General features: G+C 53.0%; 1 protein-coding gene across 1 annotated transcript; it reads right to left on the reverse strand.

The window, feature by feature from the left end:
* Window positions 1–3,775: 3,775 nt before the first annotated feature.
* On the reverse strand, window positions 3,776–14,626 carry TMEM61 (transmembrane protein 61). Its single transcript, XM_045857537.1, has 3 exons — window positions 14,276–14,626; window positions 9,388–9,737; window positions 3,776–4,205 (listed from the first exon to the last, which is right to left on the reverse strand). The coding sequence occupies exons 1-3, from the start codon at window positions 14,288–14,290 to the stop codon at window positions 3,950–3,952; spliced, it is 621 nt and encodes a 206-aa protein (XP_045713493.1). The 5' UTR covers window positions 14,291–14,626; the 3' UTR covers window positions 3,776–3,949.
* Window positions 14,627–21,364: the final 6,738 nt, after the last annotated feature.

The following is a 21,364-nucleotide window of genomic DNA, read 5'->3' on the forward strand; positions in this document are numbered from 1 at the left end:
TAGCCATATGTTACTTCAGTCCCAAAGCTTGCTGCCTACTTACTAATGCCAGGGGCCCAGGTTGAGGAAAGAGTAACACTTTGCATTTGCTTGGGGTGATCTCACCCAACCAGATGTTAGAGTAGGAGGAATTTGACAAGGTTCCTCCAGATAGGAGAAGCTCAGTAAACCCCAGTGACTCCCCTGCTGGATCCTTGGGGCTTTGCTCGGACCGATTTCCTAGGTAGTTCTCGCCGTACCTCATCTTCTACTTCCTGCCACCCTGGTGGTGTGTTTCCTCAGGAATCACACTTCCAACTCTAACCCAATCTTCCTGCCCCACATGGAAGTCAGGCCGACTAAGCAAACAGGCTTGTGGAAGGGATTCCAAGGATGATTTACAGTTAAAGACAATGACTCTCCAGCAGCAGCAGTTGGTGCAGGTCGATAGTTTCCAAGCAGGCACAGAGCAGTTAAGAGCGTGGCTCCTGCAGCACACAGCGTGGCTCAAGTCAGCCCCGATTCTGCCACGGCCACTGAGCTGGATGACCCTCTGCAAGCTGCTTAATCTCTGTGTCTCATTCTCCTGTGAGAAATGAGGGAATCCCACGGGGCAGTCAGGAGGGTTTGGAGAGTTAATTCACGTACAAGTCTTACACAGTTCCTGGCTCTCAGTGGTTGGATGGCATTCAGTGGCAGGAGCAGAGACGGTGAAACAGCATCACTCTTATCCTCTCATTTCAGGCCCCTGAATACTTTACGGTGTGAACTGGAAGATGGGCCAGAGAGGTTTTAGAAATGCCAGCTTTTATAACCCCGTCCTTATGTAGTCTGGTTTGGTCTTGTTTTCGTTTGCTTATTCTGGAATGCCTGAGAAGTAGGGAGAATAGGGTTGCGTTTGACTCAATTGGCTGTGAAAGTCCGAGAAGAAACGGGGTCTGCCGACCTTCGTGCCGCAAGTTGGAAGCAGGTGTGCGACCTGCACCGAAGTCGTTAATCCCAGCCCACAGCTGCCTTCGTTTCACTTTTACCCTTGGAAACTAAAAACTGCAGTGGTTAAAAGAAGAAAGAAATCCTGACTTTAAAATTCATACTTTAACTTGTAATACTGGTACGGAAATTTCCCTTCCACCACACAGAACTGGAAAGCTGGGTGAGTTAAGACAAACAACTGATTTTAGACAGTGGGTAACAGACAATGCAGGATGTTGATCCCCAAAAAGGGTTTCTGAGAAAGGAAACAGATGAGGTGAGCCCTGGGAGCATCCGTGCTGTCTGCGTGGGGGCATTTGTCAGAGTGCAGAGTGCAGAGCACCAGGCTTGCAGAGCGCCAGTGTCAGAGCCCACCACGGTCTCGACGCATGGAGTAGATTCAAGACTGAAATTTGAGGAAGCGGTGGCGGCCTGGGTTTAAAGCACAGAGAACATATCTGGAAATCTACATTGAGATCTCATCAGTCTGGTACCGAATACTCACCTACATATTGCCAGATGACACCCTGCAGGGCCAGGCAAATGCCAGGACTGCAAGCTAAATAATCCCTGGGGGGATACTTGTAGCCCGAGCAGAGGGACCTCCCCGAATACCAGGGACATTCAGTAGAGTTCTCAGAAGGGCCACCCCCTAGTCTTAGAGCTGAACTAGCCCTGGAGCAAAAGCTGTCCCAAAACTATCTTTCTTTTTAAAGGTTTTATTTATTTTTACAGAGAGGGACAAGGAGAGAAAAAGAAAGGGCAAGAAACATTGACATGAGAGAGAAACATTGATTGGCTGCCTCTCATACACACCCCAACCTGGGACCAGGCCTGTAACCCAGGCATGTGCCCTGACCAGGGACTGAACTGGCAGCCTTTCACTTTGTGAGGCAATGTCTAACCAACTGAGCCACACTGGCCAGGGCCCAAGCCTGTCTTAACAAAGTTTAAAAGCAGGCATTTAAAGTGGCAAGCTGATTAGTAAGTACCTACCTAAACAAATTTCAGTATACTTTAAAGACAACCAGGTCCAGGCAGCTAAAAATGTAGCCCTGGAGATGCCAGCATGCAATAAGAAAAGGTACTAGATGTGTGAAGGAGGGAAAGCTCTACAACTTGGGGGTGAAAGGAATCAGACCCAGAAATCCAGAAATGTCAGGGATGATTATAAATAGGGCAGGAGGAAGGCCAGGAGTGGGGGGGGGCGGGGCGGAGGGCGGGTGGCTGTTTTAAACAGAGCGGCCAAGGACAGCAGCAGGAGGAGGGATAGGGCACAGGTGCGAGGAGGTGAGGAGTGGGCCCTGGGGAGGAGGGACAGAGGGAAAGTAAGTGCAAAGGCCCACATTGGGACTGACTGCAGCAGAGAGCTGGGGGTGGAGGGGCGGGGGGGGCTGATGCCCTGGCCCCCACCCACCCCACTGTAAAAGATTTCGTTATTCAGACTGAGCTGGGAGCCACTCGGGGCTCTGAGCCCAGGAGGGACGCCATCTCCCTGGGTTTGATCAGGCCACTCGTAGCTGAGAAGGGACTGCAGGGGACACTGGAAGAAGCAGGGGGACTGGACGAACCACTACTGAGATGGTCCAGGTGTAAGTGGGGGATCCCAGCCAGGATCCCAGCCAGGCCTGAATGAAAATACTGGCTCTGCCTTTATTCCTTGTGATTTCACCTCACTGAGGCTCAGTTTCCACACCTGTTAAATGGGAGCATCACCTGCAGCAGAGCAGGCTTGAGGACATAAAACCATGGCCGTGGGCCTGGCCCAGCATACAGTAGGCCCTCAGAGAATGCCACCCTTATCCAGCTGACTGAGCCCCAGGTCTTTGAACCCCTGCTTGCTATGTGCTCCTGGAAAAGTTACTTAACCTCTCTGAACTGGTTTTCAATCTGTGAATGGGGTGGTGTAGAGATGTAGGGATGCAGAACATAGCTGGACAGAAAGCAGACATTTCTGCCATATCTGGAAAGTAAGGAGAGGGAGCCAGCTCCCTGTCACAGGAGACATGGGAGCAGAACTGGATTTGCACTTGGTGAACTTGCACTTGTTACCTCTGCTAACAAACTCTGACAATCAGTGCATACTTAATAGACGCCTGCCACTGGGCTCAGGAATCTGCATGTATTATGTGATGCATTAGCACTGAGCCTGCACGGGCAATGTGAGCTTCCAGTGTCAGCTGCTTTCATCTCATTTCATCCTCACAGCTCAGCTCTCTGCGGTAGGGGCTGGTGCCACTGTGATTCCCAATCCCCAGTTTATAGATGAGGACACTGAGACTGAAAGAGGTGAAATTACTTATCTTGGGTCAATCAGCTGGTGCTCGGTGTAACCCAGGCGCAAGTGGTCTGAATGCAGAGTGCATGTTTTCTGGTTATAAACTGAGTGTGTGACCTTGGCCAGTCCCTGCTCTGCCTTAGGACCCATGTTCTCATCTGCACAATAAAACCTCCCAGCTGACAGCCAGCTCTAACTGCCAGCCACATGGCTGCACCGTCTTGCATGCTCCGGCCCAGCCAGGCCCCTGAGGCTGCACACCCACAAACATCATATGGGGCAGAAGAACCACCCAGCCCTGGCTGGTGTGGCTCAGTGGATTGAATGCTGGCCTGCAAACCAAAGGATCACTGGTTCAATTCCCAGTCAGGGCACAAGCCTGGGTTTGCAGGCCATGTCCCCAGTAGGGGGCACACAAGAGACAACCACACATTGACGTTTCTCTCCCTCTCTTTCTCTGTCCCTTCCCCTCTATCTAAAAATAAACAAATCCTTAAAAAAAAAGAAGAAGAAGAACACACAGCTGGACCTGGGAAACCCAGAAAGTCAGGACAGATAACAAAATGGGTTTATTTTAAGCTATTTGTTACACAGCAATAGATAAGTAAAACAGCACTGAGAAACAAACATCCGTTGAGTGCCTACTATGAACCAGGCGCTGTGTTGGACCTTAGAAGAAGCTCAGGATTTGTCTCTGGATTCAGAGCCTGGTGGGGACCTTTAACTTCCTCCTACTGCAGCCTGAACCGGCCAGGCAGCACCAGATACTTTCTCTCCAGGGATGGCTTCCACAGCAAGGATGGAGCACTCGTAGCCCGGTGGAGGCGAGGCAGGCTGTGTCCCAAGCAGGGCAGCCCAGGAGGCACTGTGCATCAGGTCTTCCTCCTGGGGGTATGCAGGAGGTGCCAGGGGCCCCTCAACCAGCGGGCAGTGCACAGCCTCCTCGTAAGTGGGGATGGCAACCAGTTTTGGGGTCCTACAAGAACAGGGAAAGATGCAGTTAGCAGGGGCAAGGGCAAAACCGACTGCATGCCAGGGAGAGAGTGGTAAGGGCTGGGGCAGGGAAGGCTGCATGCACTGGCCCGTATTTTTGCAGGCCCCTGGGGTCCCATATACACACTTGGAGCTCAGCATGAGCTGCACCTGCCAACCTCAGCTCTCCCGTTCCGGCCACCCACCCCTCCCCGCACGTGTTCACCATGCCTCCTCGTTCTTTCTGCAGGGAAAGTCCTACTCACTCCCTCCCCCTGCCCTGCTGGTCAGTCCCAACTTGACCCTTGAGACTCCTCGAAGAAGCTGTCCTGACTGGACCTCCACCAGCAAATCTCCCGCTCCCTGCTCTGGGCCCTGCCACCCCACCAACCCCGCCTGGTTGTCCTCTGGGCAGGGACTGATTTGAGTGCCACAGGGCTGCATGCAGATGTTTGCGGGCGTTGTTGAGAGACGGAGTGATGGTCCGTGGGCAGAAAGGCTCCCAGCTTGCTGGAATATCTTCTACAAGAGCCACAGTTGTGGACGCTCAGAGCAGGATGGAAGGCCTCATTTCTGCTGCCCACCTGGGTGCCTGAAGGCCCTGATGGGGTGAGTCCGCCAGGTGAGCGCCACTGCGTGCACACCTCCGGAGATAAAGTCAACCACGCCTACCTCTGAACGGCCTTGCTCCCTGAGGTTGGCCCTGAACAGCCTTAAATGAACTGCAGGGACTTGAGACAGAGACCAGGTCCCTGAGGCTCTTCTGACCATGCTCTGCAGCCAGATTCCAAGGACAGGTCCCCTCACCCCATGCACACCAGTGCTGATGGGAATGATACTGGCCCTCCGTCCTTCTCAGGTCCCCAGCGGGTGACCTCTGGGGAGTCCCTTACTCTTCTCCTCCTAGGACCCTGTGGGTATGGGAGTGTCAGTGATCCTAGACATGGGCTGCTTCTGCTTTGGGGATGATATGTCAGGAAGGGAGTGGTGATTAGGTGATCTTGAAGGTCCCCTCCCACCCCAAGTTGCTCGAGGGCTGGTTATGAGTCTGGGCACTCACTGGCTGGTTCAATTCCCTGCTCTGCACATTCCTGGTGGGAGATGAAGGTCAGTAACTCCATTAATCTGGGCCTCAGTTTCCCCCACTGTGGATGGGGATGACGATGGCCCCTACCCCACAGAACTGTGCTCAGATTAAGTGAGATCATGCAGGGGTGCACTTAACCCATGCTCTGTACATGGCAGCCAGTCACAAAGTCTCAAAGGTCTCCTGGAGGAAGGGGTGTGAGGACCAAAACTCATCACACAGCTCCCGCATGGCAAGCCCTACAGGGGCTCCGGGAGGCTGTCACCAACCCACGGTCATCAGTTTGGAGGTGGTGGGGAAGCAGTTCAGTCCACACCAGTGGGCCTGCCTATGCAGACGGTGAGCAGCTGATGGCAGAGGCTGGCCCCGGGGACAGAAGAAGAAGTGGAGAGGACTGTGCTCCAGGGCCTAGTGGGGGCACCATGCTGAGAGCCTACTGGTGCCCCTCATGTGACCCATCACCTGCTGGGGACATGGCCTGTTTCTAGGCAAAGTGTCTTCTCAGGCCAAACCCACCGCAGCCCTCACAGCAGCCCACCGGGAGGGAGGCTTGCTGCTCCAGCCACAGACAGAGTCATGAAGCAGGTTTGGGGGAGTCTGGGACTGACCCCGAGCCCATGGGCCAGTCTGATGGAGGCCATCAGCCAGGAGCCAAGTCTGGTATGCCCCACCCAGTGCTCTTGCAGACGTCTCTCAGAGACCCTCCACCTACTCCGGAAGTGAGCCCAGCAGCCCTCAGCTGAGGATGCTGCCAGGGGACCTCATCCTTCTTGGCACTCCAGCATCCTCTGCAGGTGAGAGCAGGCGAAGGTTACCACTCCTGGAGGCAGGCCAGCCCGGCTCTATTGCTGTGTGACCTAGACTGTTCACAGCCCCCTCTGAGCCTCTTCCTCCTTATCTGTAAAACGGGGGTAATAATTTTCATTGTGTAGATTCAGGGCAGGGAAAAATGGAAAAAGCTTTGATAACACTCAGGAAAATGTAAGTAATAAGGCATCCAGAGCCCCAAATCTCCTGCCCTGCTCACTTCTCAGCCACAGCTCTGCCGCCCCTGCTTCTCCAAGTCCCGGAGACAGGACACAGGTGTTGGGCGTACTAGGGGCCATGCCAGCCTCGAACAGCTGGCAGGGCAGGGCAGGGCAGAGGTAGACTGAGCCTGAAGCAGGACGTTTGCTCAAAGGGCAGATGTGAGTGGCTCACGTGCCACCCGCTGGGCCGGCTGGACCCATCCAGCCCCAAGTCTCCACTGTCGTGGTCCAGAATGTCGGGACTTGGGGACCACTGGGAGGAAGCTCTGTTATGGTGTGTTCTGGGCGTGTTCTCCTCCACCCTCAGCTGAGGCAGGCAAGCATGGTCGGAAGAGGGGAAGGGGCGGACATGAAACACTACTTGCCCAACACTCAAGCCCCCTAACCTATTTCACATGCGTGACACGCTGGGGGGCAGCCTCTCTCAGCCACAGTACATACAGGTGAGTGAAAGCCACCCCTCAACCAAGCAGCAAAGCCCCAGCTCTGTCCGACTACACCCCACCTCACACACTGCTCCCCACCCTGCCCCAATCTCTCCACACTGCAGCGGTCTCACCTGTGAAAGTGGGCCTGACCCTACACCCACCTCGCACGCTGCCCCACTCGTGCGCAGTGAGGCTCAAACCAGTCAGTGGGCACAACGACGCACGGAGACTGTGGAGCACGGTGCTCGGACTTCACAGTGCACGCACCTCCCCACCTGCCACCCCATCTGAGCCTGACTGTGGTCCTGGGGAGGGGTCTGCCACCCCCCACTGCCCAGTGAGGAATTAGATGCTGCTCAGAGAGCCTGAGTAACATGCTCAAGGACAAACAGCCTACCAAAGGAACAGCAGAGGCTGCAACACTCGTGTCTGGATAGAACCATGCTTTTTCTGCTATACCCCCTGATGGAGGAGGCCCCAGGGGCCTCCTGTCTAGCCACCTTACTTAGGGGCTCACACATCAGATGGGGGCCCCCAGAGGGCAGGGTTTTATCTGCTTTTGTCCAGTGCTGTGTTGTCAGTGCCCAGCACAGGCACACAGTAGGTGCTCGGGAAATATGGTTAAATGTGTGAAATGGAGAAAGTGAGGTCCAGCCATCAGCCCAGAAAAGGACTCTCCAACCTGGGTTTACGCACAGCTGGGGACTGGCGGGGAGTGAGGGGCCCAGGACCAGAGCAGCACAGAGGCCTGCTGTGGGCCAGACGCTGGTCTCACGGGCAGCAGGGCAGAGCCGAGTCAGCCCCAGGGACAGTGAGGAGCCATCAGCAGAAGCAGCCTCCCTGACACCCAGCCCCCAGTTCTGAATCGAAGATCTGGGTCTCCAAGCCAGGAGCACTCTGCAGCCTCCTGGCCGGGCTGGGGTGGGGGGGGGGAGCTGAGTGGCCCCCCCCTGGTAGCTGCAGCCCGGACCCTGTTGGGTCAACACGGCTGTGTGTACAGACAACACTCCCCCTGTACATTCTGGCCGCCCAGGCTGGGGAGGGACAGGCACAGGGCCAGAGTGCCCTAGGCTTGGCCTGGTTCCAGCTGACCACTGACTCACTGTGTGACCAGGCAGGTCACTGGTCCCTCCAAGACCCAGGCTTCTCATCTGAAAGGTGAAGAGTTTGGCCAGAGACTTCCCAAGGCCCTGCCCTTCACTCTAATCGTTGGGTCAAACCAAGGCCCGACCACTGGAGTAAGTGGCCTCTGTCGGATACCTCGCTGTCTCTCCGACTTGAAGGATTCACAAGCCAGTAAAGGGAACATAACCTGTTACGTTCCTTAACTCAGGATGCAGGTTCCCCTTTAACTGAAGGGAGAAGGTGCAAATCCCAGGCCAGCACACAGACATCCGGCTTAGCCCCTCACACAGCCAACCGTGCAGAGTGGTGTCGGAGAACACGAGCTTTGCAGCCAGCGGGCTCTGGCACTGTTCAGTCGTATAACCCCAGCCTCTTCTTCTGTCGAGGGCAACAGGGGCCCCTGACATGCCGGTGCGCCCAGTGCTTGGCTGAATGAACAAATGCATCAGTGTGGGCATGATGCACTTTCTCACAGGGCAAAAATTGGTTCTTGGAATGTTGGTGACATAAAGCACAGGTACACATACAGTACATAAACAAATATGTAGTATATCTGTGGCATTTAAACCTCATGGGGGAGATTAAGAAAAAAATGCCTAAAAGCCTCCTTCGAGGGACTAAAACTGAAAACTAAGGTTGAGAAATGTTGTCCAGTGCAAGACTTTGTCTCCACCCCATCCCACCCCCGAGCCTTTGTGCATGCTCCTCTGCCCGCCTAAACCTCCTCCCGCCTCCTTAGCCCCCTGAGGAAAAGCGGGCCTTTACTGAGCGCCTGCTGTACTCCAGGCATGAAGCTAAGTTCTACATACATGTCATCTCCCTGAATGCTCCGTGTCCCATGAGCCAGGGAGTGGATGACAGCATAGACTCTGGGCCCAGACCCTAGCCCTGATATACACCACCTGGGTGTCCTTGGGCAAATTACCTAACATCCTGGTGCCTCAGTTTCCTCATCTGTAGACAGAGTTCATAACCATACCTGCTTCAGAGGGCTGCTGTCAGGATTAAAGGAGTAAATATGAGAAAGGCACTTGAATCAGTGTCTGGACCATGATAAGTCCTATACAGGTGTTTGCTGTTATTGTTGCTGTTCTTATTGTTCCTGTTTTATTTCAGATGAGCAAGCTGAGGCTCAGTGGGGTTGCATGATCTACTTGAAGTTCTACTGCTAGTTAGTGATAGAACCAGGAGAGGATCCCAGTCAGTCCAACTCCTGTGCCCTCTGCTCCATATCATGCTGAGCTCAGCTTCCACCTCTTCCAAGAAGCCTACCTGGATTTCTCCACATCTCCACACAACATTGTCTAAGCCTCTCTCAAAGCTCTAACTACTCTGGTCTGTCATGGAGCTTGCTTTAAACTGCTCCAGGACCATGCTGATCAGCTTTCAAGCCCCCAGGGCATAGACAAAGCCTGGGCCAGAGGAGGAACTCATGAGAGTTGGCTGAGCAAATACGTGATGATGTCATGGTACCCCACCTGTGGCCCCAACCTGCCACCCCTACCCTTCCCCGCCAACCTGCAGCTCTCCTTCTCCTCGGGCTCCACAGTGAGGTAGTACACGTCTCTGGAGAGGTGATACGGGTCCCACCGGGGTCGCGCCCAGATGCTGGCCTTGCAGGACCACAGCAGGCCAAGGAGCAGCAGCAAGCCACCTGCCCCGCAACAGGAGAAGCTGATGGACCTCAGCAAGGGCCTGGGGGACTCAGGTGTGGGGTGCCCAGTGGGTGGGGCTGGCTGGCTGGCTTGACCGCCAGTGTCCCCTTCACTCCACCAAGCGAAGCAGAGTGTCCCGGCCACCAGAGCCGCCATGCCGCCGACCATCATGCAGTAGCGGAGGGTGGAGGCCACTTGACCTCTGTCACAGTTCTAGACGTGGAAGAAGAAAAGTGGACATGTAAGAGGCCTGCTGAGTACTGGAGACCCAGTCTTAGCTCTCCCCCACCTGAGGTCACCATGCAACCTTGGAGAGGTCATTTGAGCTCTCTGCCTCAGTTTCCTCATCTGAGAAATGGAGATGCTGCTGCTAACTTTGCAGGGCTGTTCTGAAGTTCTGAGCACCACACCAGGGGTTGAGAAGGAGTTCAGCAAGTGTGGCTAGGTTCACCCTGGGCCCCCTCCAGGCCTCAGAGGCCTCATCTGCCTGGTGGGGATAAGCCTCCCCACTGCGTCCACCACAGGCTGGGAGGGTGCTCCAGGCCTGCCAGAATCAGGGCTGGCTGGTCACGCATTGCCTCACCTCACCCAGTCACAATCCAAAGAGGTCTAACCTGTCATCTCCACTGACAGAGGAAGACACCGAAACCCAGGGCAGGTGCAGGAGCAAGTGTGAGGGGGGTACGGAGAGGCCCGAAAGTACAGTTCATGACATGGAGCAAAGCTGTGCAAACAAAATGCTCACTCTGGCCTTATGTATGATGACCCTAACTTGGGAAGAGCCAAAATGTACAGCTGCAGGGAAATGATGAGCAAACTGCGGCATAACCCCTACATGGACTATTAATGTCTTCCTTCAAAAATCAAGCCCAGCACAATGTTTAACAAAAGGGGGGAATGTCTTTAATATCTTACTTTTTTCAACCTAGTATACCTAATTATGCATATAGTGTTATCTCAGTGAGGTAAAGAAAAAATGCACAGGAAAAACAACTACACTGGGGTGAAACCTGGCCCCAGACCTCACAGACAGGAAGTGGCTGAAACACACGCTGTTCCCACTGCCTGGCAACTGGCCATTATCGCCCCTCGAGGCTCAGCTTGGCCGCCACCCAGGACACTGTAAGCATTCAGTCCCCTCAGCCTTATTGGCCCACAGTACTTGCCTGTCTGTGGTTAATTGCTGCTTTGCTGTCTGTATTGGCCCTGTTCACTGCTCTATCCCCAGTGCCTAGCACATAATAGCTGCTAAATAAACATTTGTTAAAGCAATTCCCTTAAATGAGGGAAAAAGTGTTGCTGGCCAAATGCTTGTTGTGTGAAAAGCCTGCCTCACTGCTGGGAGAGGTTGGGGGAGGCACAGATTCCCCAGGATTCCAGCTGCTTTTGCACCGGCCAGGAAGCAGAGGCCTGGTGTTGGCCCCACCCTGCAGCTCACCAGCTGTGTCCTGGGGTAAGGCTCTCAGCTGCTCTGGGCCTGTGGCCTCATCTACACGAAGAGCAGGTGCTCTGTCAGGCTACTAGGAGAATGTAGCACAGCATGATCTCCCCTTCCAAAGGCTGAGCCACAGAAGCGGGGAACTCACAGACCCCAGAGAGACTACAATGACCAGAAACACCTTCTGAATGGGAGCTTGCCCAGCACCAGAACAATGCCTGGCTGTGCAGCCATTCAAAGGCATGCTCCTAGGGGAGCAGGGGGCATGCACAATGTTCAAGATACAGTCGGTAAAGCATGAGATTTCAAAAGGGTGTGTTCCCACCAGAGGGGTGGGGGAAGGGGTGGGAAAAGGGAAGGTAAGTAAGAGTACAAACTTCCAGTTACAACACATGTCACCAGGATGTAAAGTACAGCACAGGGAACAGAGTCAATAGCATCAAATAAACTCTGCACAGTGGCAGAGGGTTACTAGATTTATTGTGTTGATCACTTTATAAGGCATGTAAATGGTGAATAACTATGTACACCTGAAACTAATATAATACTCTATATCTATTAACATCTAAAGTACATTATTTTTTTAAAGGGCCTGTTCCCAAATGTATTTTAAAATGTGTGTGGTTAAGAAATAATTCTACCCATGTTATCAAAAAGAAAATGTGTGTGTGGACACATGTGTGTGTGCACATGAGAGAGAATCTATGCATGTAACACGGTGCTCTAGGAGTGGGCCCCAATTCTTCTGAGCCCCCAGACCACCAAAAGTATATAGAAAAACACCATTTGTAAAGTACCTGCAGTTCTCTTCCCACGAATATGTCTTTGGGGCAAGTGTCTCCTTCCTGTCACCAGCTCAAGGCATGTTTATGGGGAGAGACAAAGAACCTGACTACCCCCCCACCAAAGTTAGGCAGCTAGGAGAGGCTGTCAAGAGGAAAAGCTGGAGAAACTGACTTGAAAAAAATATCCAGCAAATCAATCATCGTAAGCCCTGGACTGTATATTAGGAGTCTTAACAACTGCCCTTCACACCCAGTATCTCATCCGACCCCCCCACACCAGGGCAGGGAAAAAACTCCTGCTTTGCAAATAAGGAGACAGGAGCCAGAAAGGTGAGGGACTTTTCCCACACCCAGGTGCAACTGGGTTTCTCAATGCTTGAAGAACTCACTCCTGCATAAGGTAACTTACGATGCTTTTTACTGTCGGAAGAGGAGCAAACCACAGAAGGGTATAAAAGTGCAAAACAGAAATTCTCGTTCGGCCTGCTGCTCAGATGAGCTGATCCCCGAGTGAATGTTCCATCTCTCCCCCGGCCCACATGCATGGTGCTGGTGGCCGCAGCCGAGTGCTGGGCATTGACACGGGCCGGACACCACACCAAGCACTTTACAGGTGTCCCCTCACTTAATCCTCACAGCAGCAATATGTCCCGAGGACATAAGGCTATGAGAGTGAGTGTGTCCGAGGTCAATGCTAAATTTGAACCCAGGTCTAGTGTGACGCAAATCCCGTGTGTGCACAGCTAGATCTCTCTGTATTTGTAGTATGTAAAGTTGAGACCGTGCTGTGAAGAGAGGTGTCTGCAAGTCTCTGGCACCGGCAATCTGCACTCTCCAGAATGTGGTGTCCTCCTCAGACAGGCGTGGTCACCTCCTTCACAGGCGTGGTCACCTCCCTCTGTGTGGGTGTCCCCCCTGCCACATGGATCCTACTGCAGGCAGGCAGGCCACATGCTAACCTGCCATCCCAGGGGATGGAGAGCGTCAGTGTCCACCGGATGAGGGACAGCCTGCTCTGTTGCTGTGTGGTGGTTTTCATTATCATTACAGATCAGAGCTCTGGTTATCAGCAGCAGGGTGTCCTGGCTCAAGATTCCCCTGACCTGCTTCAGAGAGGGGTCTTCGGGCAGCTTACTCACCTTTACCTCTCACCTCTCACCTCTGTGTGCCCGGTACCCTGATGGGGAAGAAGCAAGAGCTCCATGCCCTGGAGGGAGAAGGCCCACTCCTGACCCTGGCACTCAGACAGGGCCTGCCCCCCCACCCTCATCCTCACCACCCTCACACTCCCTCCCACACACACACTCATCCAAACTCCTGCCACCTACGGGCCTAAAGTATGTTGCTCTCTCAGCCTGGGGAGCCCTCTGTCCCCATCCAGGGCTTCATGTCACAGCCCCACCCCTTCAAGACCCAGCCCAACACCTCATCCTCCCAGAAGCTTTTCTGCAGCCACCACCCCCACCTCCCACGTCCCACCAGCCAAAGGAGGCCTTTCCCTGCATCTGATCTATTGCCCTTTGGAACCTTGGCCATTCTATTTGTCAGCTCTGTGACCTTGATCAGGAGGCTTGATCTCCAACCTCAAATTCCCATCTCCCAGGGAGGAGCAAGTTGTGAAGGTGAGATGCCAAGATGGCAAGCTATAAGTGAAGCACAGCGACACCGGCCAAGCTGGACTGAGGATGGACCTTGGCTCTGACTGACTCTGGGCACGTAACCTAGCTTCTCCATGCTTCCCTTCCTTCCTCCCTGAGATCCACCCAACACTGCGTTGCGTTCTACCAACAAGTGAACTTTAGGTGCCAGTTTTCTTTGTTAAGATTTTATTAATTTTTAGCCCTGGCTGGCGTAGCTCAGTGGATTGAGCGCAGGCTGCGAACCAAGGTGTCGCAGGTTCGATTCCCAGTCAGGGCACATGCCTGGGTTGCAGGCCATGACCCCCAGCAACCACACATTGATGTCTCTCTCTCTCTCTCTTCCTCCGTCCCTGCCCTCTCTGAAAATGAATAAATAAAATCTTTAAAAAAATTAAAAAAGATTTTATTAATCTTTATGTTAAGATTTTATTTATTTTTAGAGAAAGGGGATGGGAAGGAAAAAGGGAGAGAAACATCAATGTGTAGTTGCCTCTCCTACATCCCCTGGCCTGTAACACAGGCATGTGCCCTGACTGGGCATAGAACCAGTGATCCTTTGATCCACAGGCCTCCAGCGATCCTTTGGTTCGCAGGCCTGCGCTCAATCCACTGAGCCACACCAGCTAATGCAGGTGCCAGTTTTCTGTAAGGAACTGAACCATCTCCTCCGAACAAGAAGTGGTCCAAACTATCTCCACCGGGTAAACTGAGGCCCTGAGCCCCACGGCCCAAGGCCACTCAGAGAGTTAAAACACAGGAAGAGACGTGAGTGTGCAGACTGCCCACCACGCCTCCGTGGTCAAGGGAAAGGGGAAGGGTTCAGGCGGGTGGTCGTCAGGAGGAGCCGAGATGCTCCCGAAGGAAGGAGAGGAGGAAGCTTGTACCCACCTGGGGCGCAGCCATGGCGCGGCAGGCAGTCAGGCGCGGTCCAGGCGCGGGGAGCCTGGCGGGCGGAAAGGCATGGTGGCTGCGGGACCGCGGAGCGGCGCGAACCTGGGAACGGCGTCCTTCGGGTCTGCAGAGGACTTGGGCCGTTAGCGGGTGGCCCGGCTTTGGTCCCCTAGCGCCACTCTCCTCGCCCCACAAAACCGCTAAGGTCGGCTCGAGTCTCGTCCCTGAATAGCGCAGATCTCCTGCCCGCCAGTCGCCGTCCGTCCCGTCCGCTCCCGCCGCCCGGCACCCGGAGCGGAGGTGCGGAGCCCGACTCCACCCGGCAGGCGCGGTCCCGGTGCTGCGCGCCCCGACACAGCTCTGCTACCCCGCGGGAGCGGGAGCGGGCCCCCGAGGGCGCGCGGAGCCTGGGCTTCGCCTTCGACCCGCGTGGTGACCGACCCCTGCCCAGGCCCCGGCCCCGGCTTGGCCGTCCGGGCTCCGGCTCTGGGATCCGCGTCCTCGCGGGCGGCGGGGTCCGGGGTCCGGCGGAGGCTCCGGGGACCAGCTGCGGGCGGCTCCAGGTGCCCCGCCACCGCCCCGCCGGCCCCGCCCGACCTTAAAGTGACAGTGCGAGCGGGGCCGGCGGGGCTTAGGGTTTCCCAACCCCTGAGCGGCGGGACCGCGGTCCGGGAACTGTCGGGAATCGCCTGGGGCGGGCTTGGGAAGGGAGACCAGCTGCTCGGAGAGCCATCGACGCTCAGTCAGAGAGCGATCTGGAATTCCGGAGCCCAGGCCGCCTCACTCCCATTTCTCAGCAAGGAAATCTGGGTCCCAAAGCGGGAAAGTCACAGGCCTTTGTTTTCCTTCAACTCCGTTTATGTAACTGGCTTTTTCTTCTCACCGAGGTCAATCTGAGAGCAAGCCGGTGGAGACCCCCAAGACCTCACTTGCGGAGGAGGAAGGCATACTCAGAAATAGTGGCCCGCATTTAAGTGCTTCCCCAACTCCTACCCCCGGTTCCTACCCGCAGCTGGTGAGAGGCCAGGGAGCAGGGGGCCATCGAGAGAGCAGGGCCTCCCCCGTGATGAGTGCCCTGACTTCTCTGAACCTCTGTCTCCCGTGTCGAAGGAGGGCTGAAGATCCCAGCTCACAAGTCTGTGAGGACTGAATGAGTTAAGTAGTCCAGGTTAAGTAAGGGCTGGGCCATTTAACGAGTACAGGCTAAGAGCAGTTTTTGTGGTCAGGTGATTTGGGCACCTGGAAGGAGGGTCAGCCGTGTGTGTGCGCGGTCACACGCGTGCACGCGCGTGTGAAGTCTTCTATGGGAGGACACCCGAGTTGTTTTAGACAAGCAGGAATGGGGCAGAGCAGCCGGGCTAGAGGGGTAGCACGTGCAAAGGCTGGACAAGGTCTCAGGCCAGTTAAACCTTCAGTTCGTGTGTGCCAAAGGGAGCCCATTCCCAGACCAGCCTGGGTCTTTTCCTGCTGCTCCCATAAGGCCGGGGACAGGGCCTGAGTCCCCTCAGCCACACCAGGGATGCCCCCACAGAGAAGGTAGGGTGTACTCTGGAATTACAATGGCTCTATTTGTGAATCTCCTTAGTCGAAGACAACATCTCTGAAGGCAGGGGCCAGATGTGACTTGGCTCAAGACCCAGCCAAGCCCAGTTCATTTTTCAATTACAGTCAACATACAACATTGTATTTGTTTTTCTTGTTTAATTGTCACTCAGCAAAATCATCAAGGCTGAGACAAATGCCTTGCCTAGATTCCCACAGCTAATAAGTGAGGGAGGGGTAGGGAGTGAAGGTGGGGAGAGGAGATGTCAAAATCCATATCAGTCTGAATTTTCCAGGTCCACGTGCAGAATACCCCCCTGCAGAGACAAAGAACAGTGGTCAGCCTGTAAAGAAAGAAAAACATTGCCCTCAATGCAGCCTCATCTGCACAGGCTCTGCCCACCCTCTGGGGCTGGTGATGCAGGGCCCACGGCCACATTTGGAGAAGCAATGAGAAATAAGCACTGGAATCAGGCCTTTTACAGTTGTTGTGAGGTTAACTGAGTTATAGAATGTGCTTAGCAACAGTGCTTGGCTTATAGTAAGTGCTTAGTAATATTGGCTATTACTAGTGTTACTGTTATATTATGGAAGAGAAGAGAAGCAATAGGAGAGCCCATGATCCTTGAGACAGAGTGTCCTCCCTCCTTCCCTCCCTCCCTCCCTCCTCCAGGTCCTCCCTCCAGGACAGGGGTCCAGCATCCTTCTGCAGGGTCACGACCTACAGACAACCGACTTTTGTAACATTTTGACACAACTCTTTCCAAATGTGTGCATTTAAAAAACTCTGGTCAACAGTGCATACCACTTTTAATAGTTTTTATTTTCATTTCACACACTTCTCCATGAACATCTGCCCATAATTCAGTGCACTCTAGTTATTTGCTTACATATCTGGCTCCCCTACAGACAGCACCTTGAAGGCAGATGTGGACATCTCGTGTCCTCTCCCCACCCCACCCTCCTCGTGCCATCTCCAAGCTGGCATACAGTAGGCCCACCATGATTATAAGTGGTGAACAGCATGGGATGTACCATAGTGGTAGGTCATCTGTCCCCTGCCTCGGTGCACGCTCATTTCTGTAGCGAGGGAAGAAGGCTCATGGGGTGGGGACATCTCAAGGTCTGACAGCAATGCAGCCAAGGCTGGTCAAAGTCTAGGGTAGAACTATCATTAAAGAAAGACCTCAGCCCTGGCTGGTGTAGCTCAGTGGGTTGAGCTCCAGCCTGCGAACCAAAGGTTGCTGGTTCAATTCCCAGTCAGGATACATGCCTGGGTTGCCAGTCAGGTTCCCGGTGGGGGCATGCAAGAGGCAACCACATATTGATGTTTCTCTCCCTCTCTTCTCCCGCCCTTCCCTTCTGTCTAAAAATAAATAAAATCTTTTAAAATATGAAAAAGAAAGATCTCGAGGACATTCATTAATGCCAAACAGTAACAGGATTCTAAGGTTTGGCTTCTTGAAGGAAGGATCCAGACCAGTGTTCTCAACCCAGGGCAACATGGTCCACCCCCAACCCTCAGAGAACATCGGGCAGTGTGCGGAGACATTCTGGGTTGTCACAACCGTGGTAACTGTGGTGAGCAGATGCTACTGGCATCTAAACAGCCCACAGCGCACAGCACAGCTCCCTTAAAGAATTACCCATCCCAGGTGTCAAGTGCCGAGGCTGAGAAGCCCTGGTTTAGATATCAGAGTTGGGCTTTGGAGACCAACTGGTTCAAAGAATATCAGCCCATGTTCTGCAGAGAGAAGGGAATTTCTTTATATGATATAAAGAAATGTAAGAGAAGAAAACCTGACGTCCTAAAAACTCAGCCCTGTTTTTCCATATGCCATAGACAAGTCTCAGGAACTTGAACATGCAGCGTCTAAGCCAGACCTCCCAGCATGTCTCTTACACAGAAGGAGCAGAAAGGGTGGAGAGGGCAGGAGCAGGCGGGGACCCTGGCCCCTCTCCGGGCTGGTCAGAGAGAACATGTGCCCTTTTGATCGGCTTTTGATGCTAGAGTTCTGTGCCAGACTTTTTTTTTGGGGGGGGGTTACCAGGGGGCAGGTGGCTGGAATCCTGGAGCTGGGAAATGGGTGGAGAAAAGTTTTAAAAACCACTGGTCTGCTTTGATTTCCGTTTTTATAGGCCCAGGAAAGAAAAGTGAATTGCCTGAAGTGACACAGCAAATCTGAAGTACCGTATTTTGCAGTGTATAATGTGCACTTTTTTTGCCCAAATTTTTGAGGGAAAAATAAGGATGCACATTATGCATGGGTGTAATGAATTTGTGCCATGGGTAAAATAATCCCATGTATAATGCACACAAAATGTGGTGAGCATTATACACGGCAAAATACGGTACAATAGGGACCCAGACAGAGATTTATGAGGTCCAGAGCCCTTCCCCCAGCCTCTTAGCTGCCGCACAGAAGCAGGATATCTGGACTAGGAGTCAGGCACCCGAGGTTGGGGGATTGGCAAACCAGGTCCCACAAACCAAACTGGGCTCATGACCTGTTTTCTTATGGCCTACTAACTGAGCAGAGTTCTTCACAGTTCTTCTCATGGTGGACAAACATCAAAAGAAGGCTAATAATATTTTATACATGAAAGTTTTACAAAATCAAATTTTAGTGACCATAAAGTTTTATTGGGACATAGCCAAGTTCTTTCTTTACATACATATTACTTTTGTTCTACAACATTATAATTAAGGAGTTGTTGTGACAGGAACCACATCGCTTCAACAGTTTGCTGCCTGGACCTCTGTAGAGGCTGTTTGCTGACCTCGGCCCCAGCGTCTTCTCAGCTGGGCCACCAGTGCGCCTCGCGATCCCGGGCAAGCGGCCGCCCCCCTGGCCCTCCTCACTCATAAAACAGCGAGACAACTATTCTGTGGGCGGTGCCATATTGGTGTTCTGTCCATGGCATAACACATTACTGCTAACATAGAAGTTTAAAGTAACACCCACAGTTGACCCTTAAATACAACAATGGTTGGGGTGCCAGCCCTACCTCCAGAATAGTTGAAAATCCAAGAACAACTTTTGACTCCCCAAAATTTAATTACTGAAAACCTACTGTTGACCAGAAGCCTTACCAATAACATAAACAGCTGATTCACACATATTTCATGTTATATGTACTATATAATGTATTCTTACCATAAAGTAAGCTAGAGAAAAGGAAATGTTATTAAGAAAGTTGTAAGAGAGAAAAACTACATTTGTGGCGCTGTAAGTGTACACTGTCTGCTCACACAATGAACCAATCTGCACATCAGTGGCCCCATGCAGTTCAAACCATGCTGTCAAGGCTCATCTGTGCTTACTGTGTCATAGCTCTGCAGGTTGGAAATTCAGGTGGGTTCGCCTGAGTTCTGTGCTTAGGATTTTGCAAGGCCAAGGTCAAGTCAAGGTGTGAGGTGGGCTGGGCTTTTACCTGGAAGCTCCGGGAGGTGTCCCGCTCCCCAGGTCATTGGGGCGTTGGCAGGACTCCACCCCTTGCGGTTGTCGGACTGAGGCCCCGTGTTCCTTCTGGTTGTCAGCCAGGGTCTGCACTCAGCTTCCAGAGGATGCTCGCAGGTCTTGCCAGGGGAGCCCTCCACCTCAGCATTGGGGAACCCCCTCAAGTCAAATCTGTCCCCCTTTGAATCTCTCTGACCGCCTTTTCTGCTACCAGTGGAAGAAAACTCTGATTTGACACCAACCCATCTCTCAGTCTTAAGGTCAGGTGATTAGTCATCTTAATCGTGTGGAAAAAAATTCCTCTTGCCATGTAAGCAGAGGGCAAAGGCCACGAGGGCCATCTGAGAATCCCACCCACCACGGGTGCTGTGCCAGGAAAGACAGAGTATGTGTGTCATAGACACTTTAGTTACAGGGTCACGCCCTCTGTGCCAGGTGCCAAGCGGGACACAAAGGGCAGGACTCATAGGGCAACAGTGTTCCCACGGAATGTGGAACGAGCCAGTATGTGACAAGAGCTGGCCTCGGGCTGTCTGTTGTTGGGGATGCTACAGAGATGGGCAGGACTTTGAGGCAGACTGCTAGGGAGGCTTCTCAGAGGCGGCATCCGAGCTGGGCTGGGCTTGGACACGGACAGGATTTCAGCAGGCAAAGAAGGGGCTGGGACCGGGGTGAGGGTGGGGCCCCTGCCCAAGCCACAGCACAGGTCACCAAAGGCTGCACCATCCTCGTCTTGACAAGGGACGTATTTTTAAGCTTTTTGTATAAATCAGCCTATTAAGAATTATCAACAGAATAAAAGTTAGCATCCACCGGCTATCTGCCGAATGCCAGACCCTATGCTAGATAGGTACCTTTTGTACTCAGGCCATTTAATTCTCGAAGACCCCTACCTAGCAGAAATTTTTTCAGCTTTATTGGGATAGAATTCACATACCATAAAAGTCGCACGTTTAAAATGTACACTTCAGTGACTTTCAGTATATTCACAGAGATGTGCACCCATCACCACAACAAGTTTAAAACACTTCATTACCCTCAAAAAGAAACCCCACACCCCTCAGCCATAGAATTCTTCGGTTCTTCTACCTTAAGCACCTGCTCAGTTCCCTTCTGTCCTACAGGTTCTCCTGCTCTGGACATGGCACGTGAACGGAAACGAATAACACGTGGTCTTTCGTGTCTGGCTTTTCTCACCTCGCACAATGTTTCAAGGCACACCCATGCCATGGCGTGTGTCTGTGATTCGCCCCTTTTTACTGCCGAATTATATCCCATTGTATGGACATACCGCATTTCGTTACCCATGCGTCATTGATGGACATTTGAGTTGTTTCTAGTTTTTGGCTGCTATGAATGCTGATGCTGTGAACATTCACATGCAAGTTTTTGTGTGGACATGATGTTTTCATTCCCCATGGGAATACAGCCTTGATGCAGATTCGCTATGTGGTGTCTACATTTAACAAAGGGGAGAAAATGGGAATCCTTGTCTCCACAGGAGGCTCAGAGAAGGTGAAACGGCCACTCACAGTCAGAGAACAGGGCAGGTGTAAAGTCGGGTCTACCCAACACCTGTGCCTCCTGCCTCCGGGTATACATAAAATAGTATAGAGGCCTCTTTTAGCCATTTTCCTCCCAAAATATTCATTTCTTGAGAGCAGGGATCTTTGTTTTATGCAACACATCCAAAACATGCTAGTGCCTAGAAGAGGCTGGACACAGAGCAGGTGCTCAGTGGACACTTGTTATGTGAAGAGGAGGATGATCCGTGAGCCCGAGTTGAAGGTGGGTGGGTAAGGTTACGGGAAGTCCCCCGAGACTCCTTTTGGTCCAGAGTTGCACCAGCCTGGGTGTCAGGATGGATTTTTCAGACTCTTGGAGCTGGCTCCAGACACTCTGTCAGGGACTTGCTCCTCCCCTCAGCCAGCCTTGAAAGGCCCACAGCCCTCCCCTCTAGTGGCCCTGAAGGTTCCTGGAATTTGTGCCCGGGTGCCAGTCTATTCACGGAGAGGCAAGGAGCCGCCCCGTCCTCTTCATTCCTGCTCTAAAAAAGGAAACTGCCCTCTGTGGGTAAGAAAAG

This window comes from Phyllostomus hastatus, unplaced genomic scaffold (assembly GCF_019186645.2).
Source record: "Phyllostomus hastatus isolate PE091 unplaced genomic scaffold, TTU_PhHast_1.1 phas_contig_147, whole genome shotgun sequence".
NCBI lineage: Eukaryota > Metazoa > Chordata > Mammalia > Chiroptera > Phyllostomidae > Phyllostomus > Phyllostomus hastatus.

Excerpts from the sequence above, each read along its gene's own strand:
- TMEM61 (XM_045857537.1), bottom strand. Across the intron at positions 4,206-9,387 it reads GAGGAGAAGGAGAGCTGCAG|GACCCCAAAACTGGTTGCCA; the intron begins GTTGGCGGGGAA and ends CTGTTCTTGTAG.